Raw genomic sequence first — 17,693 nt, forward strand, 5'->3', positions numbered from 1 at the left:
TGGTTCACTGAGAGCTTTTGGAGCTAAATTACAAAGTATAATTAATCTATTTAATTGCTAATTTGATAAATAAATTATGAATAAAAAGATGCACTCAGCTGAAAAGAATAACCTCTTAAACCAAGAGTGACAGTAATATGCATTGAGCCATGTAACAAATTATAATTATTTTGAATATTTTAGCAAAGGTATTCATCTTGCTCTCACCTGCTAATTCTATGGCAGTGTTGTATTATGTGAATAAATTGCAAAATGTTTGTCTTAATTTTGAGGAGGTACCTTTTCATTCTGCAGCCATAAAACATCAAAAATGATATCTCCATCAGTAAGAGCCTTTTTACAGCATCTTTCAGTTATGGCCGACATAATCCATCGGTTTTTAAGCATAATCTCAGACATAATGTACAGTAGAAGTGTTTTTTTTATTATTATAATTGTTTACCATTTGTCTGTATATGTATTCTTTTGTATTATTGTCTGTGTTATATTTCTATGTAATCTTCCCTGTATTTGTCTATGTTTCACACATACACACTCACCTCAGTGTTGCCTCACCTACCAACAACACTCAGCCTGATCTCTCGGCCCTACCCCCTACTTTAATGACTTTTAGCACTACTGCCATTTACACAGCTCTTTCATACACACAGCCTCATAATGCAAGGTTGTACACATGTTGACATTTTGATAGTGTATCTTTACTTCTTTTTTTTATAGTTTTATTGTTTAACTATATAGTGCCTTACTTTATGTCATGTATGTGCCCTCCCCAAATGCAATGACTTTATTTCTGCCATATGTTTGCAATGCAATTTACACAGCCCTTCTACAAATACTTTCGGATATATATCATATTAATTCTCATTATATAGGCCTACCTTATATTCACAGATTGAATTGTAGATAGAGTTTCTATTTTAGCACGAGGGCAATAATATGTGACCACGTTCATCATTTATATTATATTATATATATTATATCATTTTCATGTATAACTCATTTGCATACTGATAGTTTCAGGAAGCTTGATTGCATGTTTTTATTTAAATAAAACTACTATAATTTGAAAGGTATAACCGGAGATTGAGGCTTTTTTAAATGTGACTGACTTGACACAAGCTGCTTTGGGTTGGTTCATTCCTGCAGCAGAAGAGGAAGTTGCGAAGAAATCCTGTAACCAGCAAGCGAGCTATATTTCTGAGCCGCCCTAAGCACTGAAAAGGGGAATAACAGGCACAAGCGCGCATAGTATTGTATATCTAGTGTTAGTACAAATTTGTCTGCCGCATTACCTAGGTGTGCATAATTACCCGCTTTGAAATTGCTGACGGTCAAAGGCAGGTATTGAGCGACAGCCCTGTAAGCATGTCTACGTTTGACAGCCAATCGAGCTAACGAAAATGATGCCTTCATCTTTCTAGAAAAGCTAGCGAGCTAGCCACCCGCTGCAACATTAGCATTTGGGGGTATAACTTAAACCAGCTTCAAAACACCTCGACCACACAGACAGGGAAAGCTAATTAACGCCACACATTTCTTCGCTTCCTGAGCCAGTGTTAATTTAGTTTCCACAAAACAAAGATCTCCATATTTAACTTTGTTGTTGACGGAATTAAACGACGACAATGCAACTCGAGATAGCTGCCTAGTAAATTGAGGAAAACGGCGTCCAAGCTACTCGAGTAAGGTGGAAATTAAGTCAGTGTTCAAAGGTTGTTGTGAGGAGAGCAAACGTTGCCTGTCTTTGCTGGTTATTTATTGGGGAAGTATCGACCTTAAAGTAAGCAAGCAGACCATGATGAAGCCCCTCTGCGGTTACGTTAGCCAGCAACACCTTAGCTAACGTTAGCTACAGATTGGGCTCGCTCGGTCGCATATTGTTGTCTTATTGCTGTAAATTACTACAAGACTGAACTGAAGAAAGCACCTGAGCCATTTAAACATGGTAAGTACAGTTTAATGCGTATTATTTTTGACAAGGTGTTCAATCTAGCTTTCTGTCTCATGCTAACAGCTAACCAACATGGTGCATAAGCTCTTGATTCGCACACTTGAACGGGAAGACCTAAAGTTGAGTTAATTATAATAATGCATTTTAATTATTCACTATATAGCTAACATACAGCTCTGTCCGTCAGTGAAGTCGTGTAACGGTTTGTGAGAGAACAGGTATTTCACGGGATGTGACAGCTCCTTTAAGCCATTTCACGATACAAGACGCCCATCTTGCAAAACTGAATATTTGCCCTGAGAAGTGTTCAGTCTCGGCAAGTTGTGGCTTATTTGAGGAATTCAGACCCGCCTGCTACAGGAGCTGCTCTTTAACATCTCAATTTGCTATCTCGTGTTTAGCCAGGCAGGGCCCAACTTCCTCCACCTGTGCAAGTGTGGTATTACATCAGATTTTATACGTACAATTTGCTTTGGTTTGTATAAAACATATCATGCAATCCTCAGCATTCTGAAGCATATGAGCAAATCTGATTGTAGTTTTGAGCAATAATTCCATGAGACAATGCCAAAACATGTGTAATAATATCCAGCTATAGATATGTGCAGGTATGAGCATGGGAAAATACATTTCCAGCTCATTAAGCAAGATGGTACATATATGCCTGTAGGCACTTTTACAAGATGTCCTTAAATCAACCCTGTTGAAGCACTTTGCACATACAAGACAAAACATTGTGTACCAAATAAATAGAAAACAAGATGGCATGATAAATGCTCAGGTTTGCAATCAAGATATTTGAATGGGATCCATTGTCTTCGTCATTGCAAAAATTGGTTTCCTGTTCACAAGGCTGTTTGAAGTGGCTGATGATTGGTCTGCAGCTGAGCATCTTCTGTGCATGTATACTGCATTACATTGCTCATTTTTTTTGTCTAATGGTTATTATATATAACCATCAGACAGATCGCACTGGTGATTCAAAGTGTGACTTATGTTTATAGGTACATAGGACAAAAATATATGTGTGTGTGGTTTGAATCATACATAATCTAAAATTGTCTAAAGTTGCATTTGAATTGAACTCTGTCTTTTATTATCCACCAGTCATCAGAGGAGTCATCGCTACGTGCTCTGGAGAGTCTGATGACGGAGTTCTTTCACAGCTGTACAACCAATGAGAGAAAAAGAGAAATAGGTAAGTTTGACCATGTAAAACTCAGCTCATCAGATCTCTGCTTTCCAGTAAGCCAGGTTTTAATGTAAACAAAATAAGGTTTGACTCTAAAACGATGAAGAGGAAAAAACAATCTTGTTATACAACGTGTTCACTTCAAAGTACTTTTAATAGCACATATATCAAATTTGACAGTTTTTTTATGCAAAATGAAATTAGATCACTTTGCAGATCTCATCCCTTTTATTTAATAAAATAGCAAGATACACAAGGCCCTCTCATATCTTTAATATGTAATATATAATTTGTCAAATGGTGAAAGTTTTTGCCTGTGTGATATTCTCGACTAAGTTCGTTAACAGTTGGCACACAGCTGCTTTAGCAAATCTGGATTCACAAATAAAATGTATTGTCCTGGAATATATTGCAGTTGTGGCTGTCACTGTAGAGTGTTTTAATGTGATCTGAAATGATTAGTTTAATATTAAAAGTTTTTTGCACTTCTTTTTAATGTATTTCCTGTGTTGTGACGCATTACTTTCAGAATGTCTGCAAACAAAGTATAACACTGTCATGTATGTCTGTCGGTGATCATGCCCACTTCCTTTTTTCTGCAGAGGAGCTGCTGAATAATTTTGCACAGCAGAATGGAGCGTGGCGCCACTGCTTGTTCTTCCTCTCTAATACTCGGAATGAGTATGTAATGATGTACAGCCTCACAGTATTTGAAGTAAGTCTTGTAGGTGGAAGATTTTCAGTTCATAGAACTGTGTTTTGTTTTTTTTTAACCTTTTTTATGCTTCAAAAATACGAAGAAAAAAGCATGGGTTTTGAGGTCTGAACATGTGAAGTGGTAAAGATGCTGTTTTCCTGTTTCCTCGTTTCTTTTATTTTGCAAAACCCATTATGCAACTTACACATTGCACGGGTTAAAAAGCTGAACTTCCTGTGGCATAGTTTCACCTTTTTTCATGCATATCTCAGACACTTGTGCTTCAATTTAGGAGTTTCATTTGCAGTGTTGCGTTTGCAGTATACAGTGTTGGTAAAAAGGTTTTCACTATATCAGTACATTCAGATCAGACAGATTATTGAGAACTGTTACTAAATATTTGTCTGCATAAATGCCTAGTAACACTTCTGACAGCTGATTGTTCCTCTTCATTTACAGAACCTGGTAAACAAGATGTGGATCGGTGTTGCTTCACAAGACAAGATGGAGATTCGCAACTGTTTGCCGAAACTCCTGCTCGCACAGCACAAATCTGTGCCGTATTTTATCCGTAATAAACTCTGTAAAGTCATTGTGGACATTGGTCGCCAGGATTGGCCGATGTTCTATCATGATTTCTTCACAAACACCCTTCAGGTATGTCCTGCAGATGTGGTCTCTGTTAAGTGTTTTGCGTTTCAGTCGTCAGTAGCTGGCTGATGATTGATGTGTTACAGAATACTTAACAAAATATGTCTACAGAAATCACATAAAAAATCAAAAACACAGCTACTGTTCTTTGATAATGTTACATCTGTCCTGCACATCTGCATTTCATGTTTACTTTCGTTTTGATTTTACTCTACTTTTAGAACAATGTATTTTTAGTAAATTTAGATATAAATGTTTTTTAATTGATCTTACATCATTGATCTGCTGCTTGGTGGATAGTCTTTCATTGCAAAATGTAAATTTCATTGATTAGGTTTCAAGAAAAAAGTCTACATCGGAGGTCATAGTATACCATCATCCTCCATTTGCAAAGCTTCTCTTCCTTCACAGCCGGGGACAGGCGTAAGAGTAAAATTACAGCTGATTGGACATGCTGAGTATTCATGTTAAACTATGTTTGACCTATCATCATGCCCTGCAGTGGATACCAGGCTCACAGGTCATAAATCTGAATCCTCTGACAGGCGACACCATTCTCTAGCCCTGACCTAACATACTTTTAAGTTGCCTTTGAAAACCGACTGTCACCAAAGTAAAGAGCAGATACTTAATAAAATTGACCTGGCCTTAAAACTACACTGTATCTGCTTAGGCTGACTTATACTCACTGGCCCTACCGCTTAATAGGCAGTTTCATCTGAATGCTTAGGCCTGCTCAGTAGTCCAGCCTTCCTGCTTGCTTCTCTAGTTCCACTACACACTCCCCCTTTTAACAAATTAAACACATTTTGTCAAATTGATTTGAAATAATTTGCCTTTGGGAATAAAAGCACATTTATTAGCAGTAAAGTAATGGATTAATTACACTGCAGGGAAATTGTTGGTAAGCCACAGATAATAGATTCTGCTGCATCTAGTCTAGTTATCGATTTAATTAGTAGATGACTGCTTTCTTCAACGGACATACTCGTCATGTAAATTGGATTTTCTGTGTATCTTATTTTAGTGTATTAATTGTTTAAGATGATATCAGAGGTGGTCTTTATTGTAGACAAGTTTTCCCACCGTGGCTATAAAACACTATGAAAAACTGGTGACCAACCCACATTAAGCTTCTATCAGTTGTGTCTTGCCCGGAAACTGTTTTAAAGGCCCTACAGGTAGTGAGCAAACTTCAGTAATCTTTATTGATTAAAGCAGTTTTCTGTCAATCTGTTGTAAATTGCAGTTGATCCAGTCACCAGCGCTGGCTCCATTGGGGTTGGTGATGCTAAAAACGACATCAGAGGAACTTGCATGTCCTCGAGAAGACCTCTGTGTTGCCAGAAAAGATGAGCTGCGTAAACTTCTGCTGGAGCAGGTACCGACAGTGCTTGGACTGTTGACAGGTGAGAGCAACCTTGTATACTTTTCTGGGGCAGCAAAGCCCCTCTAGTTGTTGCTGGTAGGTTCACAGTAGTGCATTTTTTCAGTATTGGAGCACAACAGCAGGATGTAGGCACAATGTAAAAAACCAATTCAAGCACCTCTGTTTATTCTTGTTTTAGTTGTGGTGTAGAACTGATGATTGATACTGATGTGAGTTAAATGTTAAATCCCATATTGCAAAGGATGTTTAGGACAAGCAGAAATCCGTTGTATAATTCAAATTAGTGCTGGGCGGTATGACCGAAAATGTATATCACGGTATTTTTCAAAATTCTAACGGTTTCACAGTATATGACGGTATTTTTTTCCCCCCGTTTCTCCCATATATTTTAGACTCATGTCCCACGGCCCTCCCGTTTTGTCTTTTCTCCCAGGAATCTCCCGTAATTTACAGCCCCAACTTTGTTTGTTAATGATAATAAGAAAAGCGCAATAACAAAAGTTTTATTTTGTAAGCTTAGACCAGAAGCCACCGCAGCTCTGTTAGTTTGACAGAAGCTGATACACACGCGAAATGTTTTTAACTGTAAATAGAAGTGCACATTTTCCAGCCTGCATCAGACAATGCCGAGTTTACTGACTAATTATTAAAACCAGGATGTGTTGTGTGAACTATCGTCATCTTAATACACCGGTATGGTGGTACATTAAAAATTCATATCCTAACGAAAATATACACCGGTATTCAGTGTGAACCGGTAAACCACCCAGCACTAATTCAAATTAAGCCACATTCACAGAAATGCTGTTTGAATTGGTTATAAAGCCACCCATGGTACGACTACGTATTGAGGACTTTCAGTATTTTAATGTTAAAGAGTTACGCTGCCAGTCAGAGCAATCTTTTGGTGTTTAATTTTCAATATATGTCGAGAATTGTATTCTTATCACCGTCTTGTGTTGCAGGTATCCTGGAGACCTGTTGGGATAAGCACAGTATCATTGCTTCCACCCCACCTCCCTCACCCACCTCAGGGGAAAGTGGTGAGTGAACACTTTTTGTTACGTAAAACTGCAAAATCTTGCTAGTAATGTAGTCATAATAATAGAGCAGTTGTTGCTTGTTTGATTATTGCAAAGCCAGTTTTTTTATCAAGTGGTTTGTCGTCATGTGTTAACCAGGCTATTTTGTGCCTCTTCAATCCATCAGTGGAATTGCTGGGCAGTTTGTTTCAGGGCAGTCAGTACTCAAAGCTACTTTGCCAGCCCATGGCAGCACTGGACAATGAGAGTCAACAGGTCTGTTGTCTTGTTTTGGAGTGTTTGGCTCACCTGTTCAGCTGGATTCCTCTGTCCACAAGCATTACACCCACCCTGCTGGCATCCATTTTCCATTTTGCACGTTTCGGTTGTGATCTTCGGACAAAGGCCAAGACAGGACCTTTCATCTCCTCCAACTCTTCCTCTTCTAATGGACAACTTAATGCAGGGACAATGCTAACATCAAATGGAGGAGGGCGAAACGGACAACAGAGCGAGGGCAGCAAGGTTGATCGCGCCCGTCTCGGTGTACTCGCCATGACCTGTGTCAATGAACTGGTGTCAAAGAATTGTGTGCCATTGGATTTTGAGGAGTACCTGCTGCGCATGTTCCAGCAGACCTTCTTTCTCCTGCAGAGGCTGACACGAGAGAATAATGCTCATACAGTCAAGAGTCGCCTTCAGGAGCTCGATGAGAGGTACGTCTCAGTCTCTACACTGGTATTAGTTTGACCGTTTATAGACAGCATAGTATAATGTTTTCTACCATGATCATTTCAGCATATAGTCTGCTGCTTGTCATATATATTGTTGCACAAGACTAATATGCAGTCAGAGATTGCTCTGAGCTATTTCTTAGCAGTTCTTCTCTCAAAACAGTCTTTGTTTTCATCACTACTGCTCTGTACACTGGCTCTATACAGCAGTGTACCTCAGCTCTGTCACATGTGTCATTCTGACCTATTCTTTCTGTCTGTGTAATACTGAGTTATAACACATTTTTAATAAACCTTTTTAATGACTATTTATATGAGTATTTCATCTGTTTTTCAGTTGACTAGAGTGGCTGAGAATAACCCCATGCCTCTGTGGTCCGGTTAGATGTTTTGTTTTGTTTTGTTTTTAACAGAAACTCAATTTCATTTTGAGTTCTTCTGTAATTAACATAATTGTTTATTGCTTCATTTTCAAGTTTAAAACTCAGTTTCTAACCACAGACTGATTGATGACTTATAAAGACTGGATGTGGCTTGTTTGGCCCCCCTGGACATCTGTTGTTGAGCTTCTTTTATTCCCCCTTTACCTTTTACATCCCAGTCATACATCAAACAACCTTGATATTGTCATGAGTGGTCTTGTAGTTTGTGCAGTTGTCACTGACAGTTGTCAAGATGAAAATTATGGTTGAGTAATAGTAAGTAAGAGTATAGTGTTGAGAAATAGTGTTGTTATTGACCTGCGTAAACAATATGAAGTAACTCCTGCCTGCAAGCCTTGCATGTTTTTTCTTGTTAACATTTTATCTTTTATCTTGCAGTTACTTGGAAAAGTTCACAGATTTTCTGCGCCTGTTTGTCAGTGTTCACTTGAGGAGGATTGAGTCCAGTCCACAATTTCCAATTGTAGAGTTTCTTGGCCTGCTTTTCAAGTACACCTTCAACCAGGTAATGACTCAGAAAGCCATTTATTCATGCAGTACAGCACTGTGTGTTTACTTCTCAGCTCCTATAACATGTGACAGATTACATAAATTGCTTCTCATTTGTTTTTCAGCCGACCCATGAGGGCTACTTTGCCTGTTTGGATATATGGAGTGTGTTTTTGGATTTTCTAACAACCAAAATCAAAAGCAGGCTGGCTGACAGAGATAGTGTTCTAAATAGGTAAGTTACTCAAAAATACTGTTAATCCTGTTGAACTTAAAAATGATGAATGATCTTAAATTCATGATACCATCTTAAAAATAGACAAATCAAATGTCTGGTGATTATGTGGGGATCATGCTTTTGGTCAGGTGTGTGTTTATGTGCGTGCGTGTCTGCAAATGTTTATCTGTGTGTGTATCTGAAGCTAAACTCACATACTACTGGACCCATCAGCCTATTTTTTTGCACACATTATATATACCATTAAGTACCCTGTGCATCTTACAGAAAACTGAGACTGTACTATACAACAACACTTTGCATACATCTATATAGGAAAACCTATATTTATGGAGATATGCTCTTCTAGTTTGTCTTGGCTGTTGTTTAAAATGTGCTTGTTAAATAAATGAATGTTTTGTTTGACAGGTACAAAGATGCCTTAGTTCTTCTGTTAAGGGAAGTTCTGAATCGCATACAGTTCAGATACAATCAGGCTCAGTTGGAAGAGCTGGATGATGAGACTTTGGATGATGATGTAAGAACAATTTTCAGTTTGTCATTTGCACCTTTACACTTAATATGTTCTGTGTGTTTTTATTATATTATTAGCATATAAACCCTTTAATGACATGCCCACCTTACAAAAGCATATCCAGTATATTTCACTTCAAATCCTAATGTTCTCCTTCGTTTGGTAACTATAGCAACAGACCGAGTGGCAAAGGTACCTGCGTCAGAGTCTGGAGGTGGTTGCCAAGGTGATGGAGCTGCTTCCATCCCATGCATTCACCACTTTGGTAAGATATCTAAATGTGTTCAGTAGCTGTAAGAGAGCTTACAACCTTAAAAATTGAGATGCACTTCAAAACATTTTGTTCACATTGTAGCTTCTCATAACACGAAAGGAGCAATACTGACTCCTGAATATTATACTAGAACACTTGGCATTGATTGGCTGCCTGGCATGTGTTAAAATTGTGCATCAAATATAGTTTTCTGACGTCAAAATCATTGTGTAATCGCAGGTACCCACAGCAATGACACTTAATGCTTCATGTTACTAGCAACTTCATCAATTCACTAAACTTAAGTTAATGTATCAACATTAGAAGATAAGGTTCTAGGTTTTCATAGCAATGGTAAAAGTTTTAACATTGATTTCCATCTGCATGTCACAGTTACAGTGAGCTTAAGACTGTTGAGGCAGAAGGAGCTTGATGTACCCATGTGTTAATTAGCTTTTCAAATCTAACAAGCTATATAAACATTTCACACACACATGAAATGTAAAATGTAGAATCATGAATTTGACTTTCTGTTTTGGTCACATACACACACTTTTTTTTTTTAAACTTCCCGTTTGTTCTTGCGTTATGGGTGTGAGTTTCACTTTTCACGTTAGATTTGAACAGAACACGTATCAGGACATGAGTTGTGATGTTTAGTAAAATACACAGTCTGCTAAATGCTTTATTGTACTTTTATTTAAGTATTTTAGTCATAAAACTGAACTTGTATTCTGTACGATCCGATGAATTGATTACTGTTAAGAATCAGTTCCTCCAAATAGCTTCTCAGTAATTTTGTGTTTGAAGGAACTGAGGTTATCTTTTCTTTTTGTCTCTTTCAATTTTGTGTTGTTTATTTTCTACATGTCTGCTGTTTTCAAATGAACTGGGTTTTTTTTGTTTTTTGGGGAATTTTTTTGCATTATAATTATATGTAAATGAATATTTGTTACAGATAATACACAGTAAAGTAGAGTTATACAGAGTCTCCTATCCCTCTTTTCTCTCAAGTTTCCAGTCCTTCAAGAAAACTTGGACGTGTACTTGGGTTTGCAGCAGTTTATCGTTACCTCTGGCACAAGTAAGTAACTATTCCGGTGTTTTGTTTGTTTTTTCAGGAAGGTTAACCTTCTGTCTTTTGTTACAGTACATCACACTGAGTTATTGTTATTCCACAGATTAAAATGTTACGCTTACCTGTCATGATGTCCTTTTTACAGGTCGTAGGCTGAACATCAGCGCAGAGAACGATTGCCGTCGACTTCACTGTTCTCTCAGGGACCTCAGCTCCCTACTTCAAGCAGTCGGACGCTTGGCCGAGCATTTCATCGGAGATGTTTTCGCTGCACGTTTCACTGATGCCCTGGCAGTGGTGGAGAGGTCAGTGCTCTGTCACCAAAACATTATAAAGTGATTTTTGATGCGACACAATGAAGCTCCATTTGTATTTGAACTAAAGTAACTGTATTGTTGCACATTCTTAAGTCAATATTACTGAATTTCAGCCCTTAAAGTGACATTTGTTTCTATTTTTAGTGTTCTGTTTAAATGGTTGAATATATTTAGCGTACTAAGTGGTGTGAAAGGTAAATCTTGATCTTGGCTGGTAATTTTTACTCATTTTACAGAGAAAATTATTATAAAAGAACATCTGTTTCTCTTTCAAGGTTGGTTGAAGTGACTTGCTACGGATCTCAGACGAGCCTTTACGACCTGGAGACTGCCGTGCCTTCTGTGCTCAAGCCAGACCTCATCGATGTGTGAGTGTCACATGTTTAAAAAGAAAACTCAGGCCTAACGTGGGTGTCACACTGAGTGTCACACAGTTACAAATAACAAGACCAAACCACTCACTGACAAGAGAATAGGGAACTTGTGTGGACAATTACAGTGTTTGTGTGAATTTAGACATTTTGCTGTATTTTCCAGCATTTAAAAAACTTTCCTTGCTGTTGGCTCATCTTCATTACACATTACAGGATACACAAACTTGTATTTAGAAGAAGCAGGTATGTTTTATTCAAGCTGTCGCAATATGTTTAAGTTGTTTGTTTTGTTTGTTACAGACATGCACAGGCCCTCGCTGCTTTACAAGCCTACTCTCATTGGCTTGCACAGTTCTACAGTGAGGTCCACAGTCAAAACCAGAGCCAGTTCATCAACCTCATCAAATCTGCAATAGATGCCAGTAGCCCGCTCATCACGGCTAAGGTAGCTTCCCTCATACTTTTTATGTATTATTGTCCTTTCTGATGTTATAAATGAATGAGTCTGAGATGAATTCATCTGATGTATGTTATTACATTTAACCCTCATAATTCAAAAAGCCTGAAATATGATCTATGCAAGATCTCTTATTTTAGGTCAATTAAAATTATTCATGGGACAAATAAGTTACTTCAGTTCATGGATACTTGGTTTAAAAAAAAAAGTGCTGGTTTCAACACTTAAAATCTTTCACAGAATTTTTTGCTTATGTATCTGGTGCTTTTTAGTTACTGTTCCTCTTGTCTGGGTGTTTGAGTCCAGCCAAGTAGTTATAATGCATGTTGTTTTCCTCATCTGTCTCTTCCCTCATTTCCTGTCGACTCTGTTCTATTAGGTAGAAAATGCCCCAAAAATACTTATAAATACATAGATGATTTAAGATGCCAGAGAGACTGATTTTGAGCTTGTCTCCAACTACTGCATGATTTTAAAATGAAAGTAAGTGTGAAGGGAGGATGATGTTTAGGGTTGAGTCTGTGTGAAGGGAAATGGTTGAGTCGTTGAGAAGAGAAAGGGGGTTGTGGGAGGGGTTACATGGTAACATCACCAATTTAACACCCATTAGTTCATTTTCGTGTATCGGCGCCATATTCTTCAAATAATAAAACTGTCATTTGTAAAATACTCAACAAGTTATCAGTGCTTGGTCGGATGAAGAACAGTACAGTTATAAACTGAGGTGTCTGCTACATGACCATCTGCAGCAGCACAGAGCAGCTGATTAAAACGTCTGTCCTCCCTCCTGCTTTCTGCTGTAAACACACGTAACACTAGCTGTTAGCGAGTAGCTGCTCTCACGTCCCAGATTCTTAGGCCCAGCAGGCGGTCAACTCAGCCCAGCGGCCCACAATACACTAGTGGAAACCTATTTTTACTGTAGAGGAGTCACTCATTCATTACTTTATTTAAGACAATTCAGCATTATCTGACCAAAATGGGTTCATGTATCCTGAATGAGCAAGCCTTGGTGAGGAAAAGCAGACTTTACTTTCAGTTTCTAGCACTTAAATTCTCTCTCTTATCTCCAGGTACCTGAAAAGTTGCTGCTGTCATCATGTCATCTGATGGTTTCTATAACCTCTACTGTGCGACCTGTGTTCTTGGTCACTTTGCCAGCTGTGCAGAACATCTTCAACCTCATTACAGAGAATCAGACCCGCAGACTACCCCAAGAGGTAAACGTTTGTTGTTTTTATTGTGCTTATATGTCATGACTGCAATTATTTAATAGAGAGGTAGAAAAATGGATAATTTGGATCTTTTTTGATATGTAGTCATAAAATTATCTTTGAATAAAACTCAAGTTTTAAAACAAAAGTTTTTGAAATAATCTAGAAGTTTGAAGTTCTTAAATGTCTTGAATACTTGAATTAATTACCGTTTGGGTCTTGCTCATACAGGCTCACATGTTGGTGTGTAGGGCTTTATCCAACATGCTGCTGCTCCCGTGGCCGAATTTACCAGAGAGTGAGCAGCAGTGGCAAACACGCTCCAGCAACCACGCCAGCCTACTGACAGCACTCACTCGGGAATATCGTATTCTAAGAGGGACGGTGAACGAATCTCCACGGCGACCTGATGTGAATGACGGTTAGTATTTCATTTTTTTGTTTGTTTTTGTTTTTGATAATTTTGGCATGTTTTTTTTTTTTTTTTTTTAAATTATATTGATGTTGATAACAGATGTGTTCGCTTTTTCACACTTTGTCCTCCTTTAATGCCTTTTCCTACCTTTGTTTGACTAGTGAAAACAGTGATACAGCAAACCCTGCCTGTGCTCAGAGACCTAGTGGACAGCATTTCTGGGGAATCCACCAAATCACGTCAGATCTGCTACCAGAGTCTACAGGAGTCTGTCCAAGTGTCCCTCAGCCTTTTCCCAGTGTTTATTCAACAGCCAGGTCAGTGTGTCTCATCTGCAGGTTTGCTGGTTTAAATTAAAATGTGATCACAGTATCAAGATGAGTCAGTTCCATCTATTAATTAGACTGAAGACCACAGTTCCCCTGCAAAAACACAGAAAGCACGAATTGGCCTTCACTGTCTTATGGTCAAATATACATTAAGATGAGCGCTATGTCCCAACTTCTGTACTAAACCATACTCTGTTTCAATAGAATTATTGCAAAATGTTGTTTGACTAGTTGTTAATTGTTACTTCTCCTTCCAGATGTGACAGATGAGATGCTGGCCTTCTTCTTGACACTGTTTCAAGCATTGCGAGTGCAGATGGGCGTTGCCTTCACAGGACAAATCATCCACACTTTCCTCAGCATGTTCACCAGGTTAAAACAAAAGATATTTAATAGTAGTTATTATTTGTAGTAGTATTAAATCCTATCTAGGTGAATCTACTAAAGGTTTAAAACGTAATGTCACTCGTGTGTGTTTCAGGGAACAGCTGGCAGCCAGTATTTTGCAGGAGGGCAGTGCAGGCTGTAGAGTGGTACAGAAGTTCCTGAAAATCCTGCAGGTGGTTGTGCAAGAACCGGGTCAAGCTTTCAAGCCCTTCCTACCCAGCATCCTCTCTTTGTGCATGGAGCAGGTTTACCCAGTTGTGGCAGAGGTCAGTAGGTCACTTGTCTTGAGTTGGCATATTCAGCCTAGAGTTTACATATTCACTGTTTAGTCTGATAATTGTGCAAAAATGTACGGTACTTGCAGTGAAATATGAACGTTGTGGATTCTCAGGTACTTAATAATGATCCAATTTTATAACGATATATCTTTGTCTGTTGCATTGTTGGATAACTGATGGTCTCTTGCCTTTTTGTCTTTGATAGCGACCCTCACCAGATGTGAAGGCAGAGATGTTTGAGTTGCTTTACCAAATACTTCACCAAAACTGGAGGTACTTCTTTAAAACTTCAGTCTTAACAAGTGTCCAAAGAGGAGCAACTGAAGATACCATGGAAAACGAGGCCCAGTTCACAGCTGCCATGCAGGTGTGTGTGTGTGTGTGTGTGTGTGTGTGTGTGTGTGTGTGTGTGTGTGTGTGTGTGTGTGTGTGTGTGTGTGTGTGTGTGTGTGTGTGTGTGTGTGTGTGTGTGTGTGTGTGTGTGTGTGTGTGTGTGTGTGTGTGTGTGTGTGTGTGTGTGTGTGTGTGTTTGCATGCATCTGCACTTGTCACCAAATTCCTTTTTAAGGAACAAGAAACTTTGCTTAGTTTGAGTTTCTGTTCTTCAAGAAAATAGTTAAGTTAACAGTCATATCAGATTGTAAAACAAGTCATTGTTAAATCTATCTTTTACTGACTTACTGCTTTAATGTCTTTTCCAGGCTTTTGGACAGTCCTTCCTGCAGCCAGACATCCACATCTTCAAGCAGAATCTCTCCTATTTGGAGTCACTCAACAGCAAGCACAAATTATATCACAGAGTAAGTTGAGCTTTTATTCATGAGCAGAGTTGTTAACACGATGTAAACTGAGGCTGATGGGAATGTCACTCTTTTTACAGTTACTGGTCATAGAATTCTCGTTGAAATTCTGACCCGATGAAAGACATTAGATTCAAAGTTAGGGGATTGTCAAAGTTACAATTCATTCTGAGAGGAACATGAATGTGTGTACCAGCTTCTACGGAAACCCAGCCAATAATTTAACTTAAAAAAACAAAACCATCAACCTCATAGTGGTGCTAGAAGAAAAGTCAGAGTTATACCAAAGTCATTAGAATGCATCATTTGCAAGCCATGAATATGTGTACAGATATTGTGCCTGTTTATCGAGTAGATGTTGAGATATTTCACAAGATAAGTGGCAATAGATAAGAAGTCAGGGAATCACCAAAGTCTTTTCACCTGTAAATTAGACAGCATGTGTCCCATGATCCACACATTGTAACTGGGTGAGAGCTACACCGAGTGCTTACAACTCATTTATGGACTTCTTTGTAATTTCTTTTGTATTTCTTGTCTTTATTGTGTTTTAGAAGCTTTTCCGGACCTCGATGCTCTTCCACTTCATCAACGTGCTGCTGCAGGTCCTTCTCCACAAAAGTCACGACCTACTTCAGGAGGAGATCACCCTCGCTATTTACAACATGGCCTCTGTTGACTTCGATGCCTTCTACTCGGCTTTCATGCCAGAGTTCCTCAACGGCTGCCAGGGTGTGGACACCAACCAACGTACTGTACTCGCTCGTAACTTCAAGCTTGAACAGGTAAGAATGAAATTGAACACAATGTAAATGTAAGAATTTGAAAAAGACAAATATTTTTCAAATTTTTAATATAGTTAAGAATGTGGGGTTTGTGAGCTAATCTAATGTCAATATATTGTGCCATCTGTTGGCATATATGTTCTGTATTTTGATGAGATGATTACTGCTCCTCCTGTCTCCTCTGTAATGTTACTCTAACTTTTCTCTCTCTAGGACCTGCCTTCATTCACTCAAAGTGTGCAGCGGCTGGTGAACGACCTTCGCTACTACAGACTGTGTAACAGTAGCCTGCCCACTGGCACCATCAAGCTATAGCACAATGACTGAACCACTCTACACATCAACTATGATCTTCAAGGACTGCCTGTGCTGACCACTTTGCCCAACACTCCTTGTCCAAATTCAGCTTTGGTCCACATATTCAGAGAAATAGGAAGGATCATAACAAACGATTGAATGATTGGAAGTTGAGGATGCTGCTGATATTTCTCTTTGATTTCTACTGTAGAAGGTTGCCGCGTAATTTTTTTTTTTTTTTTTTGGGAAAGCAGCGCCCTCCTTATGTGTTGCCAATGATAAGTTGGCAAGAAATGTAAACCTGGTCTGCAGTTGGCTTTCGCCCAGACCTGGAGCAGTCTGAGCCAGGCCTTCTTTCCCATGCCTCTTCAACAAAGCCAGGCTGGGACTGAGCACTTTCAACTCATTTTGAGTTTTTAAAATGTCTGCTTTTATTCATTTTGCCTTCAAGTTTTTTTCATCTCCAAAGGAGACAGACTCTCAACTTAAGATCTTTCATATCATTCCATTCTGTAAAAGAGAAAACCTGCTTGATTAATAAAGTGCTTTTTTAGTAAAACTCAGGTTTTTGTTAATTTTATAAGTTTCTGTGCTCTTCTATTGCAGTGTTGTTGCAATATTGTATGGAAGACTAATGTTTACACTGTTTTAATCCATTTTTAAATTCATCCCATACTTTTAATTGCTAAATATTATTTTCAGTTATGGGTTGTTGTTGGGTTTTTTTGATCACACACAAATAAATACTTTGAGAAACTTTTTGAAGAGCCAATAATTAAGCCAGGGTAGATTTTAAACAGTGGCTAGTGCCCTTGAAAGATATGAAGCGTAGTTTTGTTGAGGTGACGTGTGATGTATCATATGTGACAGATGTGTGAGGAAACTGCATGCAGAAGACAGGAGGCATCGGCACAGGAAGAATTAAGAAAGGCATCCACAGCACTAATGAGGTGAAATAACATTACAAACTCAAACCTCGACGTTCCATCATCTTTTCTGTTGCACAGAAACTATTGCACAACTTGAACAGAGTTGAGGAATACAGCTTTAATATTCATGTGTGAGATTGTCCATCTGTCCAGGATTTCAGATATTAAAATGTTTAGGTGTCACCAAGACACTAGCTGGAGATGACTGCTGTCTAAATACGGAAGGGAATTTCTCATACAGTTATGCTGTTAGCTTTACATCCAGGTTTAAACAGGCTGGAAGTTCATGTTACTCACTACATCTTACAGGACTGCAAGAGGTTTTATTGCTGGACTTAATTTCATTAGAACTCAAAATCTCATCTTGATGTTAAAAGCATAGTGATGTATTTAAGTATATAATTGTAAGATGTTACGTTTCCATTTAGTGTTGATTGAACTCTTACAGAATTTGTGTAC

General features: G+C 38.5%; 1 protein-coding gene across 1 annotated transcript; it reads left to right on the plus strand.

Moving 5' to 3' along the window:
* Positions 1-1,171: 1,171 nt before the first annotated feature.
* xpo6 (exportin 6) lies at positions 1,172-16,882 on the plus strand. The gene is made up of 24 exons (XM_062438677.1): positions 1,172-1,945; positions 3,059-3,149; positions 3,746-3,858; positions 4,300-4,497; positions 5,741-5,900; positions 6,847-6,924; positions 7,091-7,619; positions 8,459-8,585; positions 8,695-8,804; positions 9,216-9,324; positions 9,494-9,586; positions 10,589-10,658; positions 10,798-10,957; positions 11,245-11,337; positions 11,644-11,788; positions 12,874-13,020; positions 13,246-13,435; positions 13,591-13,746; positions 14,016-14,130; positions 14,240-14,411; positions 14,629-14,790; positions 15,125-15,223; positions 15,778-16,008; positions 16,222-16,882. Exons 1-24 carry the CDS (start codon positions 1,943-1,945, stop codon positions 16,321-16,323), a joined length of 3,453 nt encoding a protein of 1,150 aa, XP_062294661.1. The 5' UTR covers positions 1,172-1,942; the 3' UTR covers positions 16,324-16,882.
* Positions 16,883-17,693: the final 811 nt, after the last annotated feature.

Source organism: Scomber scombrus, chromosome 18, assembly GCF_963691925.1.
Source record: "Scomber scombrus chromosome 18, fScoSco1.1, whole genome shotgun sequence".
Classification (NCBI taxonomy): Eukaryota; Metazoa; Chordata; class Actinopteri; order Scombriformes; family Scombridae; genus Scomber; species Scomber scombrus.

Coding starts and splice junctions, on each gene's coding strand:
- xpo6 (XM_062438677.1), top strand. Junction 7,620..8,458: donor CTTCAGGAGCTCGATGAGAG/GTACGTCTCAGT, acceptor TTTATCTTGCAG/TTACTTGGAAAAGTTCACAG. Junction 9,325..9,493: donor ATGAGACTTTGGATGATGAT/GTAAGAACAATT, acceptor TGGTAACTATAG/CAACAGACCGAGTGGCAAAG.